The 18,057-nt window shown below is 37.0% G+C and overlaps 2 protein-coding genes and 1 long non-coding RNA gene across 5 annotated transcripts in view; all 3 read right to left on the reverse strand.

The window, feature by feature from the left end:
• Positions 1-929, reverse strand: part of LOC130084843 (matrin-3-like) — a 35,990-nt gene extending 35,061 nt beyond the window's left edge. The window contains exon 1 of one of the 2 annotated variants that reach the window (XR_008807070.1): positions 807-929. The gene's annotated coding sequence lies outside the window, so the exon portion shown is untranslated. The remainder of the gene's footprint in view (positions 1-806) is intronic. The other variant, XM_056250345.1, reaches the window with a different exon arrangement.
• Positions 930-4,802: 3,873 nt separating this feature from the next.
• On the reverse strand, positions 4,803-8,400 carry LOC130084720 (uncharacterized). Of its 2 annotated transcripts, XR_008807059.1 has the most exons (3): positions 8,269-8,400; positions 5,093-5,181; positions 4,803-5,002 (listed from the first exon to the last, which is right to left on the reverse strand). It is a non-coding gene; the product is annotated as an uncharacterized LOC130084720 (long non-coding RNA). The 2 variants fall into 2 exon arrangements; XR_008807058.1 differs by lacking the exon at positions 8,269-8,400 and having other exon boundaries at positions 5,093-5,193.
• Positions 8,401-10,808: 2,408 nt separating this feature from the next.
• On the reverse strand, positions 10,809-12,432 carry si:rp71-1d10.8 (uncharacterized). Its single transcript, XM_056250419.1, has one exon. It carries the CDS (start codon positions 12,417-12,419, stop codon positions 10,809-10,811), a length of 1,611 nt encoding a protein of 536 aa, XP_056106394.1. The 5' UTR covers positions 12,420-12,432.
• Between the last annotated feature and the right edge of the window lie 5,625 nt (positions 12,433-18,057).

Genomic DNA, 18,057 nt, shown 5'->3' on the forward strand with positions numbered 1-18,057 from the left:
TTCTATTTGACTATATTTTTAAATGTTATTTATTTCTGTGATATGGCAAAGCTGAATTTTCAGCAACCATAACTGCAGTCTTCAATTATAAAATGCCCTTCGTAATCTTTAATCAAATTAACGTCCACTCCATCTAGCAATCCCATCTTTGATTACGCGTTTACTGGCGCTGTCACTTACATGACATCACAGCAACAACAAACTACAACTATCAAAAAACAACAACAACAACAACAACAACAACAACAACAACAACAACAAACAAGTTCAGCCTACACTTTTTCTTGCTACATAAGCCGTTTGAATCGGATCTACGTCACAATAGGGAAAGAAAACACTATCGCAACTTCCGTTTTGGAGCATTCTGTGCAGTAATTAAATGCAAACTAATGACATCGTGAAAGGATATAATGCAGAATATTGGAAAGGAACCTTCCAACGCTTAAGAAATATCCCACATCAGATAAACACGAAGTTATTTTTTACAGCCTTAAATAAGTGTCCGCTGAGCGTGAATCCGAGGTTAACTGATACGACAACATTCATCTCACTTAGGACAATCAGATAACATTAATCGCAAATTGGTGTAACTTTACTAAGGCGAACATGAAGCACGTTCTTAAATCTAAGAAAACAGACAAGTTAAACGCAACTCATGGACGAAGGTTGATGATAAAAACTAAGAAAAAGAAAGCAAGCCACGGGCCTAAATGTGAACGACAATGCCGGGTTTATTATAGTCTGTACTTAAAACACAAGTGATATAATTGTATATATTATTCTAATGCAGTGTGTTGTGTGCTTACATTTTCTTCTTTTTCTTCTTCCCGATCCAAAACTTCGGGTTGAAGTCCTTTACGTCGCACGAAATGAAACGCTCAGTCAACAGAATCACGTGAAGTTGGAAACGACTACGAAACAGGATTTTACTTCCCACTCCGAGATGAATTTCAAAATAAAAGCACTAATAATAATAATCCAGAGCTGTGTCCTAAAGTCGTTCCCTATGCCCTTAAATAGGACATTATTTGAGAGGACAGCCATTTGTATTGGTGTCCGAACCAATACTATATAGTGGACTTTATCAAGTGCACTCATTCAATCCCATAATGTACTGCAACTACAACCGATGTACACTCAACCGGCAGTTTGCATCACACCGGTTCACACGACAAAAAAAATAAAAAATAAAATAAACTCTTGGATTAACGCAACAACAAAAAAAGAAGCTATGTGATCAACAAAAGTTTATGATACTTACACGTTTTGTCCATCAAGATCATTTTCAAAGATTAACATAACGTACATAAGGAGCTGTTAAAGCGGATTGACTCTGAGTTTACCTGTTCGTTCGGCGTGATGACGTTTATTCTCCTCGACAGCCTAGTGCATGAAAAAAAAACACTTGATAGCAACCGACCCCTCACGGTGAAGTTAATAAGGTTTGGTGTTTGTCTGGAAAACAAAGAGTTTGATTTTGTTATTCATTTCTTGTTATGTTTTGGAATGTTTTTCATTCATAAATCCAGATGGTTTCAATCAGAGCCGTTAAATATGAGAGTTGCGACACACTTTGATCTCGCCGCGCCACGCGGTCACGTGGTTTATGTAGCTCTCAATAGTTCCAAACAAATCCGCGTTGCCAATGATTTTAAAGCGGGGCAGACAGCAGCAGCTGTATTTGCAGCAATTATCGGTAAATATTGACGCATAATGTACATTGATTTTTACGTTGACACTTAAATGGCTTGCATATAATAACATATTTTTTCTGGGGAGTAGCAGAAACTAGTGATGGCAAGATGAGGCTTCCTGAACCACTGAGACCTCGCAGGCCATTGCTTCAACCAAAGGTTCATTACTCGAAGCTTCATTCAGCATTGCTCACTAGTGACACCTAGCTATTGTGCAAAGAAATTGCAGGCAAATTAATTCATTCTGAACCAATGACCCGCCCCCCTCCCGCAATGTTTTATTTATTTATCTTCTTCTAAATATGAGTTAATGTCTCTGTAACCTTTCATTTGCAATAATAAAGAGATCTGTGCAGACATTTTTCCATTGCCTGGGTATGAAATGAAACGTGTATATTTCTCTGTCTGCATTGTACAGAGACTGTCACACACACAGTTAATTAATTATTCCAAAAAATATTGGATAGGGACAGTATGAACAACAAAAGTGACTGTGTTGAGTGCAGTGCTTATGGTGGAGGGACTCGAGGAAGTGTAATAAAGTAAACTGCAGTAAACACTGCAGTTTGTGGTGGATGGAGGAAGGATTGCAATAGATTTTTATTGAGAAAATGAATTTTTTGAAGTGTTGGGGTCTAGACAATTCCTCTTCTTGGACAAAACCTCACCAGCCTTGGAAAAATATCCTTTCACAAGGAACAGAGGATGCAGGGGAACATAAAATGTCAGTGCCAGCGGGTATAAATGAAGATACTGATGCTTCTGTTGAGCCCAGACAGGGGAGGATTTCCTCTTTCTTGCTGGCTCCATTACCATGAAAAAGGAAGATGTCATAAAAAGCAAACAAATCCAAAAGGGCAATCCAAATTAAAAAGCAGTCCAGTCCAGATCCAAGAATCTAAGCTACCAAAAATCCAAAGCAATCCAAATAATCTTATCTAATTAATATAACAAGACTATAATATAGCTACAATAATTAATAATAACAATTATTCATTATTATTAACAATTATTCTAACCTGATATAGTGTAATAATATACAGCCCTAACACATATATGACACAATAACAACAATGAGATTTCTCTAACTCTGACTCAGACACACTACACCTGCTTCTACTACTCCTGCAACAGCCACAAGGTGGCGCGAGTTTCGAACCCCCTTTATCCAGAAGCGACACTCAGACCGAACCGATGACGTATGCACACAAACCGAGGCCTCGTTTGTCATTAGTCACGTGATTTTCACGTTAACAACACAAGCCTCGAATCGCGGCTTCATCTGGCACGCCCATTTTTTCTCGACACAAGCTCCGATGCCTCGGTTCAAATGTCACATCACTAGCAGAAACGGCATTAATACGTTTTTGTGTTTATTGTTGGAGGGAAATGGGGTGCTCCCATAACGTAGAATACATTTACAGCACAGCAACGACCATTTGCAGCAAATTTCTGTAAATATGATGGAGAGACGGCATTAACGCTAACAAGTGTGGTCAGTTGAAATGAAAATGGAGATATGGTTACTGATACTGACTGGAATAATTCATAACATTAACGTTATTGTTAACGGGATTCATTTAAGTATACATTTGCATACTGTACACAGTACATAGTATGCATGTATTTGTGTGTGTTCTGATGAATGGTTTGAAAGGATGAAGGGGTACATTAGCCATACTAAAATTAATCCTATAACGTTAATGTTAGATCGTATTTATAGTTGTTTCACTCAGTAACCATCTCTCCAGTTACACGCACATGTGTATAGCCACACACACACACACACACACACAATACACATATATATATATTGTGTGTGTGTGTATGCATACTCTACCAACCAATGTTTTGAATCAGTAGGCTAAGATTTTTAATGTTTTTAAAATAAGTCATCTCTTCTGCTTACCAAAGCTGCATATTTGATTAAAAATACACATTTAAAAAAAAGAGACAATTTAAAATAACTATTTTCTATTTTAATATATTTTAAAATCTAATTTATTCTTGTGATCAAAGCTGAATTTTCAGCATCATAACTCCAGTCTTCAGTGTCACATGATCATTCAGAAATCACTCTAATATGTGGATTTGATGCTCAAAAAACATTCATTATTATTATCAATGCTGAAAACAGTTGCGTACAATTTATTTCAGGATTTTTTTATGAATAGAAAGTTCAAAAGAAGTGTTTATTTGAAATAGGATCTTTTGTAACATTATAAATGTCTTTACTTTAACTTTTGATCAATTTAATTCATCCTGAATAAAAGTATTGATTTATTTTATTTATTTCCCCCAAAAAATAAAATAGCAATTCCTACTCACCCCAAAATTTTGAACGGTAGTGTTTAATGTTACAAAAGCTTTCTATTTCAGATAAATGCTGTTCTTTTGAACTTTCTATGCATTATATAATCCTGAAATAAAAATGTAAATAACTTTTTTCAACATGGATAATAATGACAAATGTTTCTTGAGCATCAAATCATCATATTATACTGATTTCTGAATGATCATGTGAAACTGAAGACTGGAGTAATGATGCTGAAAATTCAGCTTTGATCACATGAATAAATTGCACTAATAATAATAATAATAAATTATATATATACCGTATATATATATATATATATACACACACATGTATATACATACTCGCATAGAAACAGTTGTTTTAAATTGCAATAATATTTCACAATATTACTGTTTTTTTCTTGTATTTCTAATCAAATAAATGCAACTTTGGTGAGCAGAAGAGACTTCTTTTAAAAACATTAAAAATCTTACCGATCCAAAACTTTTGACTGGTAGTGTATATACACATTGTTCTTGAAACTTTTATGTCAATAAAGCCATTTGAATTAAATTTATTTTTTTGTGTTTTGAATTTTGGAGGGAAGGGGGACTGCTCCCATAAGGTATAATACATTTCCAGTATTTACTGTATATATTTTTCTTATGCTTCTATGGTCATAATTAATAACATCCTTATGTTATGTTAAAATACATTCACATAAACCTGCACAACAAGCAAATATCAATTAAAGCTCAGTTTAAATCAAGAAAGAAGTTTGGTCAACAGTAAAAAATATACAAGGCAACCAATTGCATTCAACAAAACATTTAATTATATATTATATCTAGGGAGAGGGTAGGTAAGTTTTCCTTGAATCTTCTGTCTTCAAAGAAACTTGTTCGACTTCCTACAGGGAGAGAACGATGGCAGAAAGCCGGCCAGAAAAGGAATACAAGTGTTCACAATAGCCATTACATTCTGTCCCCGAAGCTGATGACCTGGAGACCTGCTGGTGAATCGAGAATCAGTCAAATGCTTAGCCATACACTGATAAATAACAAAAGCATTCAAACTTCACGCAATAAGTAATACTAGTTACTTGTATTTGTGTGTGAGAGCATTCCCCTGCCAGAAGCAGAGTGTGTTATAGGCCCCAGAGGAGACCGGGTCTTGAAGAAAAGCCTGTTGCTGTTGGAGAGAAACGGTGATAAAGTTAATACATTGAAGGACAGATTAAATACACATTTAAAGCCTATGTTTCCTAAACATTTTCATGAGGTTGAGAGTACACACCTACTGTTAGGTCAATACCTACTTGGACATTTATGATTTCTGTTATTTTGACTCTACTCCTGTACATAATTTGAAATTAAATGAGAACAAAAATATCTATATCTATATACAAACCACTATTGTTATTCAAATTGCTATTCTTACACAACACCATTATGGAAGAAGATGGATGATTATTTTGCTCATCTTACAAATTGTGCAAATTAGGGAAAATATAATTTTATATTTGTATTGCATTATGATACCATATAAAGCTCAGCCATACATTCTGCTTTTCTATGATGTTCAGGATTTTTTATACTGTCATAGAGGTGGAAATTCATTTTCACGTTTTAGCATTGAGGTATTATTTGTGGGGGTGCTGCTGTACTTATTTGCTTTAGATGTATTTCTAATATTCTGACCACCTCATGTATGTAAATAGTAGGGGTGCACGAATCAGAAAATGTCACAATTCGATTCGATACCGATTTTTTGTCTCAAGATTCGATTCAAAATCGATTTTCGATTCAAAAACGATTCTCGATTCAAAAAACGATTCGCAGTATATAAATGTAGTTTACTTTTTCCTATGTGATTGATTGTAGTAGACACAATTTAAAAGAAAACAAAACAAATTAAATGTAGTTTGATATTACTTTATGTCTTAATACAAAAATAAAAACTTTTGCAACTAAAAAGTGCAAAGTGCCAAGCTTTGGCCAGCTTTCAAATACATTTAATTCAAGTTTAAAATAAAACTTAAATAAAAAGCTTTTACATTTAGCTTTAAAGTGCTAGTCAGATCAAACAAACAATTATGCTAAATGTGGTTTAAGGACTAGGCCTACTTCAGCTACCAGGCTGACTGTTGAAATGTGAACTCGACTGGGCACATTGAACTTCCTAAAAATATAAACTAATGTCATAGAACCCTTGCGAAATAATTTTAAATAGATTTTAAAAAGCCACCGCTACTGGTAACATCTATGGTTAGATTGATTTGTTTAGATCCAGTGAAGTCGTTCATAGGCGTAATTTTTCGGGTATCTCCAGTTAACTAGCAGAACATTCATTTAGTTCGCTATTAAATAAGAGATCTGTTGTTTTTGAAATCAAGCTGAGCGCTGACAGCGCTCGTTGCCGCTGCTATCAGTGTCATGGATACAGTGTTCTCTGTGGCTCGCGCAGTCTTCACTCGGGCGCGCTTCATATCGCCGTTGTGATTCCGGTGAAATCTCAAAATAAAATGCACACAAACGTGAAGAACATATTCGGTTTTGATGAGAGAGAGAAAACTATACGAGGGCGGTTTAGAACCCGTAACCTCTGACACGCTTGGCAAAAGATCTACAGACCATTAAGAACTCAAACATAATCTGCGGATCGATGCATTTATTTACGGGTTGAGCAGAGAGGCTGCACAGTTTGACCAGCGGGCGGCAAGAACTTGCAATGTAACTATTTATCAGACCGGCCCTCGCAGCCTCGAAACACTACCGAACCACCGGTAAAAGTCCCGACTCACCCGATTGCCACTTCGCCCGTGCACGCAGGGCCGGATTAAGAATTCAGAGGGCCCTGGGCACAATGTCTTGTAGGCCCCCCCCTTAGGCAGGCCAAATGTAGTTTGTCCAAGGACATTTTAATTTGGCATTAACTGTATTACTGACTTAAAAGGAACTTTTTTGTACATATTACTTCATAAATGATCTGTGTTTCCCATAGGATTTTATAAAACTATGTTGGGTGGAACTCTATCCCTCTAGGGGGGTTCGGGGGCATGCTCCCCCGCAAGAATTTTTTTTACATTTTAAGGTTAAATGCATCAATCTGGTGCACTTTGAGAGCTCACAATTAAGAGCTTCAACCGGCTTTAACCCATGAACTGTGCACATTGAACAAAGAAAAAGCATTGACTTACCTGGACATTAAAGAGGGCTCAAACATCTTTTTAGTTATGATATAGAGTCTCAGTCTGCATTACATTATCACTGGTGTTTTAGGATGCCAAACAATTATTATAATAATGATTTATATAATTATTCCTATGACGTAAAATCATATACCTCCTATAAATGTAGCCTAAAAGTATTTTGCATTACATTACACAGTATAGGAAAAGTACAATACTTTTGTCCTAATTTCTTTAATTGCCAGAAATAAACCCTTGAGCTTTCATTTTGGAGAAAACACCAGATCACCATGCTGATCGCGTGAGCAAAGCGCGCACTTCTATTTAAATCACGCAGCACAAACAGAATGCCTAGGCTACTTAAAGTATTTTGCTGTTTTATAACGGCACGAAGCAATATCACAGTTTCAATTTGACTTCGTTGGCAAAATATAACGCTAAACAGTCGAGACCTTTATGTTAGGCAACCGTAGGCAACTGCTTCTCCATCACTTCAAATTTCAGAGCGTCAAGTCACGCGACGCGAGTCGACATGATAGCTCGCTCTCGCTCACTGCGCAGGAATACAGACGCTGTTTTTGACGCGATTTAACATTATATTTTGATCGAATGGGTTGCAAAAATATGCATATAATTAGGAAAGTGAGGACTGCGTTTATAACGTGATCTAACATAATATTTGACGGTGCGCAGGGCCCCTTAGATGTCATGTGCCCCTGGGCAAGTGACCAGTTGCCCTAATGGTTAATCCGGCCCTGCGTGCACGCCATAAAAAAATAAAAAAAATGAATCGATTTTTGGAATTCTATGAATCGATTCTGAATCGGTAAAGATTGAATCGCGATTCAAATGTGAATCGATTTTTTTGCACACCCCTAGTAAATAGGGTTAACATCACATTTAACTATGACCTCTCTGACTAACGTTAGTGAAGTGTTGGTCACGTAAGCTAGCTGCAATTATCTATTATCTTCCAATAAACATCATTCAACTAAAGTTGGCTACATAAATTAAAACTACTGACTAGACTCATGAGAGCACGGCTAATGCGTTCAAATATAAAAAATACAGTCATTTCATGAACTTACCAGCGAGCGTACTTCGGAAACACTGAAAATGAATGGGGTTCAGTGCTGGAACTATCGGCTGCTCCACGACACGCGTTACTTCCGCATTCCAAAGTTCCTATGGCGGTCTATGGGAGTGTCGCAACTCTGTTTTTCAACGGCTCTGGTTTCAATCTAAACCCAATTTTTTAAAATCAGTGGATGAATGAACTCTTGCGCAAATCTTTAAAATTTGTTAAAAAACAGACAGCCCTTAAATTGATTTATCTTTTGGATACATTTAGATTAATTTAAAAAGCCCCTTTTGATTTAATTTAATTTTGTATTTATTTTTATTTAATTATTTGTTTGTTCTATTGTGATTTTTCTGTTTTTGTATGCTCAACCTAAGGCTGAACAATAGCGGTTATATTCAGAGATTTGATAATGTACCTCGTTTGTTTGTTGTTGAAGCATACACAAATTAATAAAAAAAAAACTTAACAACCGCCTTTTTCAAGACACAACACTAGATTAAAAAAATCAAGAGTGGGGTAATACTGATGTATTTTATATCGGATAAATCGTGAACATGTCTTGAGCTTTTGTTCACCACATACCTTATTTCAGCCATTTAACCAAAAACCCATTGATTTGGTGAACTGGTTTCATAAATCGGGTCTCCCCAAACTTGTCTGTTAATGATTATCCTAAGTAGCCTATATATACAAATGATATTAATTTAAAATAGGTCTCTACCATAATGTGTACGATAACACATTAGTGCATAACCAATTGGATGTCATTTCTTGATTAACTGTTAATTAATAAGTAACAATAATAGCCTATAAAGTGAACATCATTAATTTGTTTTATATATAACTGAAATATTTGGACGTTTATCACTTAATTTAAGACATATAATTACATTAAAGATGATTGGGAATAGCCTATAGGCTATGTAAGGTAAATGCAAATGTGTGTATAAACTAAGCTACCACCAGGCAATCGCTTATCTGTTTGCTATATATAAGCCAACTAATTCAGACATAAATGGACATCATGATGAAAAGTAACGTAGATCATAAGTAATCAGGTGGTAAAGAGAGTAATTTGAACCAATATGGGATCGCCTGGGGTCCTAAAGAAGACCCGATTTGTCACTACACAAAGTGCTAAAATGCTAAATCGTTTCCTTGTTTTGGCCTACAAAGTGATGTCATACATGCACTGTGAAGGTCATGTCAAACCCATGTCTCGCCAGAAGATGGCGCCCGCGGCTAAATCATCCATCCAGTCATTTTCCAAGCTGTTGATCTGGCTACAGTGTAATATCATAGAGGTGTAAATTAATTTTTAATTGATTATTACATTGTTTATACATAGTTTCCATGACAGAGTTAAAGATACAACTTTTAATCTTACCACTGGAGCTGTCAGTTTGCCTAGTTTCACGATTATTAAACAGCAAGCACAAACTATGCAAACGTAGCAGCCCTTTGGCACACTTATTGTCTAAATTCACTCACTCGTTTTCATTCACTCATTCAGTCTTGACCTGCCCCTGAATAAAACAAGCTTGTATATGGTTCACACTGGCAAATAATACAATTCTACAAAACTGGGAAAATAAATCCCAATATGAAAACCCATATATGCTGGAGTTGGAACAACAGGTGCTTAAACAAATATATATTTCCCATGTGGGGAGGATTTTTTTCCAGCCATTACATTTTAGCCTTTTATTTATGCATGTTATTTATTAGGGTTTAATTTATATTGCTATAATTTATGATACTAAAATCACCCTAAATTGTTTTGATGTTGAGGAATGATACTGACCTGTGATGATGTCAATATTCTGAGCAAAGCTGTCAGTTTATATGATTAGCTTGATCTGACTGAGGCATCCACACAGCAGTTGTGCTCTGTAAAGAGCTTTTTGAGAATAATCTATCTTCTTTTAAGGACAATCGAAATGACAGCATCCTACGATTGGTTTTTCAGGTGAGGATATCGGTCAACCAAGGGGTCATCATTGCTTGTAAATAGTTTGCACCCAGATGTGACCGAACGAGTGTTGCATACAATATACCACCCATTTGGACCACATTCTGTGTACGTGTGCAGAGATACAATAACCAACAGGTCTCGTGGATATGGTTGTGTAACCTTTGAACACCGTGATACAGAAAATGCCTTGGCCTAGAGGCTCTGAAATGTTCTGATCTCATGGGCAAACCAGTGCGCATCATGAGGGGCCAAGACATGACTAATAAGATCCTAGCAAAGGGCAAATAAAGCAGCTCCCATGACAAATATGTTGAAGAAATAGACTGGACCAAACTAATTGAGCAATCACAGGGAAGAAGGGTTGCAAATACTAGTACAATACTTAGTCAATTTAATTTATTTAATTATAAACAAATGAAAACAAGGCTGAGACACAGTCCATTCGATGGGTCATTCTGTCTTAAAAGCTGATATCTAATTTTCACAGGACAAGAGTTTTATTTTAACACCACTAATCTGTGATTAATTTTTTCTTGTTCTAAAATCATGCTCGGTTTCCATGCTTCAGTTTATTGATCATCACCATCTACATCATAAACCCATTCATATATCCCATCCTCGTCTACACAAGACTCATGGTAGCAGGCCTTACAGTTGCTGCATCGGATCCATGCTTCAGAAGCTTTCGGATCATCATCTGCGCCGTGTTTTACGAGGCAGCCCCTGCAGGAAGTAGTTTTAAATGGTTTTTGATTTAAATGTTCATTATAAAGAATGTGTTCTGTGTCTCTGTGGAAATGTGGTATTGTCTTGGCTCTGGGTGTCTTCGTAGCCCTGCTACATTTTTGTATGACCACAAAGTCTTTGAATGAATTCACTTCAACAGCTGAAGGCTCACCAGAGCCGCTTTCTGTGCTGCAATGTGCAGCGTCTTCAGTGGGCGGCTCATGCTCAATGAAGGCCAACTCATTCAATGGGAACATCCCCGTTGTCCTGAACCCATCCTGGGCTCTTTCCACAGTTGCAGTTGTCTTCCACGCTTCCGTGAAAACAGAACAATAATGTGCTCTGGGTAACTTCATGCCTGCACATTGCGGACTCCACTTGCGACTCACTTCACACCAGTTGTGTTTGAGACTCCTAAACAGACCTCTGTTTTCCAGTTGCAGTGCAGGATAGCATATGACTTCCACGTTGTTTTGTTTCATTAGATTGAAAAAGCCAAGGTTGAATACGTGGCTGCTTTGGCCATCGAGGAGCAGAAGGTGGGGTCTGGTTTCATCTTTTGGGAGCTGTGCCACAAACATTTCGCCCCACTCAACAAACAGTTCTGCTGTTATCCAGCCATTATTCGACGCTCTAATGCAAACGTTTTCCATGGATTCGTTCAACCACTCACTTCTCACCCCATTTTCTTTTAAAATGATAAGCGGAGGAGCAAATGCACCACTGGCATTGAATGCTGCTAGTACCGTGGTGGCAGTTTCCTCTTCCTCCTCAGCTCTGATCTGAAAGCAGGGCTCTTCTCCTTCCCCGACATTTTGCTGAGAGGAGAAGTCGTCTTGTAGTCCTGATAAATCACACTTCCAAATACGTGAGGGGACGTCTTTAATTCTCAAGGCATCAAGGGTGATTTTGTACATTTTAAACCATTTCCCCAGCTCTTCTTCATTCATCCTTGTCGCTGGTGATATGGCCCCTGGTTTCTTTATTTTCAGCCCTGGGTTTCGCTTTATAAAGCCCTCGTACCAGTGATAGCCCGCCTTTTGCTTCTCTTCTGAAAACCCACGGATGCCATTTATCTTGGCAAACTCAAAAGCAAGAGACTGAACATCAGACCTCCTCAACGGGAAGCCTCTCTGTGAAAGCAAGGTGAGAAGACGCACTAACTCCTGCTCAGATTCAACAGGGATGAATGGCTTTCTTCCAGACGCATGCTCCGATCCCTCAACAAGCCCTTTCACGCGTCTTTGAAGGGTTGTTTTTGGCACGTTCCACTTCCTTGCGAGCAATCGCAGCGCAGGCCTCCCTGACCCGACCTGCTCTTTATATTCCTCTATTGCAGCTTTCATTTGGTCCTCTCTCCACTGATTCATCTTCAGCCCTTTTCTTCCTTTATGCTCTCCTTCATCTTGCTGTTTTCTCTGCAGTTTTCCTGACTTCTTTGGGTCAGGTGCCATTTTTCTATAAAAAGATAAAAGCCAGAATGTTGTTGAATAAGGTCTAATATTCTGGCCCGACTACTCCAATTAATTTATTCATTAGCACATATAGTATACACACAGTATCTATCTATCTATCTATCTATCTATATATATATAGAGGCTATATATATGCAGTATACACACAGTGTATTGTATGTTTCTAAACAATTTCTTACTCTAGTTATACCTAGAAGGTAAGAATATGTGTTAGTGCGATTTTGATAGATCATTTGATGGTTTTACTGGCACAGTATGCTGACACATTCATTATAATGACAACAATACAATCATGTAAAGATGTCAATCAGACATGTTAATGAAACATTTTCCCTTTATATAGATTTTAGACATTTAAAAGTCATACATTTAGTATTTTATATCAAAACAATTGTTATAATAATTGCCCCAAACAGTCTCATATTGTAATGTGACGAGACTGCTTCCAGATAAAGCTGCAATTTATATGTTCAAATTCAAACTTCAACCAGTGTAAGATAAACATTAGATATCATATTAGCATCCGGTTTCACCTAGCATTGCTACAGTGGGACTATTAGAAAACATCGGGCTTGTGACATAATTGGTCATGTAGGATGACGAACGATCATATTTTCAAGTGTCCCACATTAATAGACAGCTAATGTCCCACTTTACCAAACGCCTAAGCTAAGCTAAATGGGTCACTACTCTAAACATCCTTACAAATAATATTATGCGACTTTTTTTGTTAAATAGTCCATTAAATCATTATTTTGAAAGAAAAGCACACAATGCAATATTTTATGAATTATTGCTATTTTCATGAAAATTATTTTAGGCAGAGCATTTGTCTTACCATGTGCTTGTTGCGATCGTTTGTTGAAGCTTGACCACGCCCACCACACAGTGATGTCAGGCCAACGAAAACAGCACATTGCACATTTGGGGTAATTATTCATGATTGTTTAAATATGATTGGCTCCTGGTATTTAAAGAGCACGCCAGTGTGAAATGTATTAGACCCACTTTACCTGATATCTGCAAATGCAAAGATTTGGTTTTCTGCAGGACCTTTTTTTTTTTTTTTTTTTTTTTTTTTTTTTTGCAGTCACTACAAACCGGATTGCATTCAAGGTAGTTATGACGTATACCCTTATTAACGAGGATGGAAAGGCCATACAAAAGGTTTCTAAATGGCACAATCAATTTACAGGCCCTGAAATTTCTTAGTTACATACTATTTACCAGACACTTTTTATTCAAAGTATCTCATACTGCATCTCAAGTGCATGAACAATCCCATTAGAACAACCTGTGGTAAGTGCATTATTACAGGAATAATGATGAAAAAAGATGAAATGATGTAGGCCTAAAACAAAAATTAATAGTAGCCTATACAAATAATAGTAAAATAACAATGGATTAGGAGGATTAACATTCATGAATCATATCCTCATATACATTTCAAACACTGTCTATATGAAACATTATAAGGGTTAAATTCCATACACTATATCCTAGAGAGTTTAAAAAAAAAAAACATTGCTTAATGTTCCTTGAACTTTGCCTGCATGTGCTTTTTTAAAATGACACATTTCACTCTAATGCTGACCTTTTACTCTACTTTGAACTTTGTATTCTCTGCTGACCTTTTACATCATTGACCCAAACTGTAAGGACAAGTAAATTGCCACAATATCAGACAATACAATGTCTAAAGTACAAGCCAATTAATGCGACATCTATACATTAAGATAATTATTGATGCATGTGTGAGACTTTTATATTTTATTGATCCAAGTGTAAAATAATTAGAGCGGTTTCACTCCCAGGATGTTTATTATTAGGGGTTAGAAAGCAAATACTGTCATCTTGAGATCATCTGAGATGTAAAAATGTCAGTAATTTGAACTGAAAAGAAAAATTAATGCTACATTAAAAACCTGTTAATTGGTTAACCATAAGTTACCTTATCATACACAATAAAACATATATATTATTTGCATGTTTGTTTATTTGAAATGATGTTTTATATTGATAATCTGTCATGTTTCTTGTAAAGCCTCTGTTACTGAACTTGAAGTCATCACGTAGGCTGAACCAGCAGAGGGCAGTGTAACACTTTATAATATAGCGGTCAGGTGATGACATATGATATTACGTATAAAGTTCGGTTAGTTTTTGAGAATACTTTTAAATTGGCCACTCTATGTTAAGATATATGCAGCTCTGCACACTTTCTCATTGATTTACCCATCCTATAAGGTCCGTCCTGTGATGCTTTTAAACAGTATTGAAGGGGTTCACTTAAATTCTGGAAGGTAGGAAGGTTGCAGAATGTACAGTAATGCAGGCTACATAAAACATCTAATGGTACAAAATGTATACAAACATTTGACATGCAAGTAGTTCTTCTCATCTGCACTTTTGTGAAAAAAATCAGGTGGAGAGGACTAAACGGGTCTATCCTTCATCATCGGTAACACTTAATAAGGTTCATAGTTAACATTTGTTAAATGTATTAACTAACATGAACTAATAATGAGCAATACATTTGTTACAGTATTTATTAATCTTATAATGTTATAAAAATACAGCTGTTCATTGTTTGTTCATGTTAGTTCACACACAGTGCATTACTAATGTTAACAAATACAACCTTTGATTTTAATAATAGCCTATTAGTAAATGTTGAAATTAATATTAACTAAGATTAATAAATGCTGAAGAAGTATTGCTCATTCTTAGTTCATATTAACTAAGTTAACTATAATGAACTTTATTGTAAAGAGTTACCCCTTCATCCCATCTCTTTCTGCAGATCTGGGACATGCATAATCTCTCGGTCTTCTTTATAAAATTAATTTTGTTTATCTGATGTCATGTTTATATGCATATTCATGGATAAATTCATTCATTATACATAATGACTGATTGTGCCGCCTAGGAGTTCATCCCAGGTTTCCACTTCAACAGAGTCAACTTTAAACTATATTTATGATGGTGATTATTGACTTGTTCTATCAACTAAAAAGTGACTAAAAAGAAAGATAATGAATATTCAAAATAGAGGCAGTGGGACTGAATGAATAGGTAACAATTTTTTGACTCAACCTTGCAAATGACAGAGCACTTATAAACATAACAGTTAGTACAGCAATTCAACATCTAACTTTATGTCAAGTTCAATATCACATTTATGAACCTTTTACATCCCTCCCCCAAAAAGTAAAGCAAAAATCCAGACTCCTGTCCCGCCATATTTAGAAAAGCGGTCCATCAATATGTGCTTCTCTATGATTCTTAAATTCATAGATTTGTTCCCTCCAGTCTTGAACATTCGGTTACATCCCTGCTTTGATCTTTATTACCCAGCAGTCTGAAGGACTCATCCGCCGTAAGTGACTTACTGTAAGTCTCTCTCATGGAAAATCAATTAAATAAATAAATACTGTGCATTAGGTTAGAAATCAGCGTGAGAACAGCTTTGAAAGCCACTTCCCAGGAGAAGGCCACTTTACTTGCAAAATTGATGGTGTGCATTCCACATTTTCAGAGATATTTCGGGATAAATGTGAAGATTTTTCACTTTTTCTCTCCCCTTTTCATTCTCACGATTTGCTTATTGCTGCTTATGCGCACGTTTAAGGTACACATGTTTGTGAACAGTTTTCCAGCACCGAAAGTGTGTGCTGTATGAACTGATGTCTTTCCAGTGACTGATGCGGCCTGGGCAAGACAGAAAAGAAAAGCACCATTTGATGTATCAAACAGCAGCCCCATAAAAGCGAGATATGAAGAAAAACCGCTGTGTCTCACAGAATCTGAAAGCATTTCAAGCTCAGGTCAAAGTTATAAACCTTTGAGAGGATAACAACCACCTATTCAGTTTCCATTGCCTGCGTGCCTTGCTGCGTAAGCCTTATGAGTTACTCTTAGGGGAAATACCGCTTTTATCCCAAAAGGACTGAAAAGCATGCAATACTCATATGAAAAGTCCTTTAAGTCCGCCCGCATGTAGTTTGCCTAAAACAAGGCTAACCGTCGACATTCCTTTGTAAATCATCTCATTACAGGGCTTCTCAACACACCTCAGTCTACCTCCGGTGACTTTTTCAACTCTTCAGTCAGTGCAAGACGTCAGATTTAAAACTCGGGCTTAAGGCCTAAATTTCTCCCCGCATTTAAAGGTTAGATTCATTATTAGCATCCCACGAGGGACACGAAAGCTTCAAATATGCAAAAAGGCCAACGCGAATGAGCAGAGGTCCCACAAGCACATTAAGCGGGAGGAAAATAAGCAAAATAACCTCATAGCTAAGTTGCATTAAAAATTGAAGAGCTGAAAAGCAAACTGAGAGCTTCACACGGAATTGCTAGGCTGTGTGTTTGAGTGCTAATTGCTATGTTCGATTTCCCACAGGCCGGTCGGCCGGCGCTCCGCTTAGACTTTGATTAAGCCAGAGCTCACCAAGCACAAAGGCCATTATCACACTTGACATTTGAGTTGTGTAAATGAAGCATTTTGAGAATTTCACCTAAAAAAAAAAAACGCAAAAAGTCTGTTCTCCAAGGCTGATGAGGGAGCACTTAACTCAGCAAGTCACTCCAAAATGCAATCAGGGGAAAAGACATTCCTCAGCCCTTCAGATAACTCCCTCAGTATGGCTCCCGTGATCAACCGCAAAGCACGGGTCGCACGGATTTAGTGATGATGGCCGCGATGATGTTTTTAAGACCACGCTTGAGTTATCGACCCGACTGCGTCACTATTACTTCGTCAAAGTCTGAGAAAAGTTCTACGAGTCCGAAAGCTTCTTGCACCCAATTTAAATTTGACAGCACACCGACTTGGAAACGTTGACGCATGCTCTTAAAAATATACATAGACGCCATAATGCCACGGTGAGAGTTCAATGAACGTGACTCAGGAGAGCATGGGGAGAGCTTTTAAAGCAGTTTATGGTCCATCAAATTGGTAAAGGGAAACGAGCTCTGGCATGGGTAGGTGAGTGTGGAGCTGTACGCTCTGTTGGGAGTAAACTTGAGCAGTCTGCTGCACCTCATTACTGCCAGTCTGTTGTTTTTCACATTGATGAATTATTAAATGCTGGGCTTCCATCTCTCAACAAGAAAGGTGGAGAATGTAAGCATCTTAATGGGGTATGACAGAGAGAATGAGGATATTCAAGAAAACACAAAACACAGGATTAATAACATCTCGTATTAATTATCATTTTATTTAGAGCTGTCACATAGCAACAGAAAAAGTAATACACATAGCTCCCTGAAAGAGAAGCCTTACATGAAAATATCAATCTTAAATCCACCGAAATAAATACTGAGTTTACAAAAGTTCTACAACTTCTTGGGAGATTCACAACACATTCATGCTTAGCACTTCTGCCTTCAGGGCTCTGAGGTGTTCGATTACGCTTCACATGTGAGGTTGCCGGCCAGGGAATTATTTCCGATGAAATCCTGATTGGAATGACTACCCTGAAGGTTTGGGGAGAAGGTTCTGAATGTTATTTATGTCATATCTGACACGCATCTTTTGGCCCGCTCATTTAGAAGCAATAACTCATGGCTCATATAGTAGTGTTAATCCTTACATATCCATCGGTGCTACTTT

The sequence above is a fragment of the Rhinichthys klamathensis genome, unplaced genomic scaffold (assembly GCF_029890125.1).
Source record: "Rhinichthys klamathensis goyatoka isolate OS25496 unplaced genomic scaffold, OSU_Roscu_1.1 h1tg000068l_1, whole genome shotgun sequence".
Lineage (NCBI taxonomy): Eukaryota > Metazoa > Chordata > Actinopteri > Cypriniformes > Leuciscidae > Rhinichthys > Rhinichthys klamathensis.

What these genes read in the sequence shown, in the direction of transcription:
- si:rp71-1d10.8 (XM_056250419.1), bottom strand. Translation starts at nt 12,419, where the DNA reads ATGGCACCTGACCCAAAGAAGTCAGGAAAACTGCAGAGAAAACAGCAA.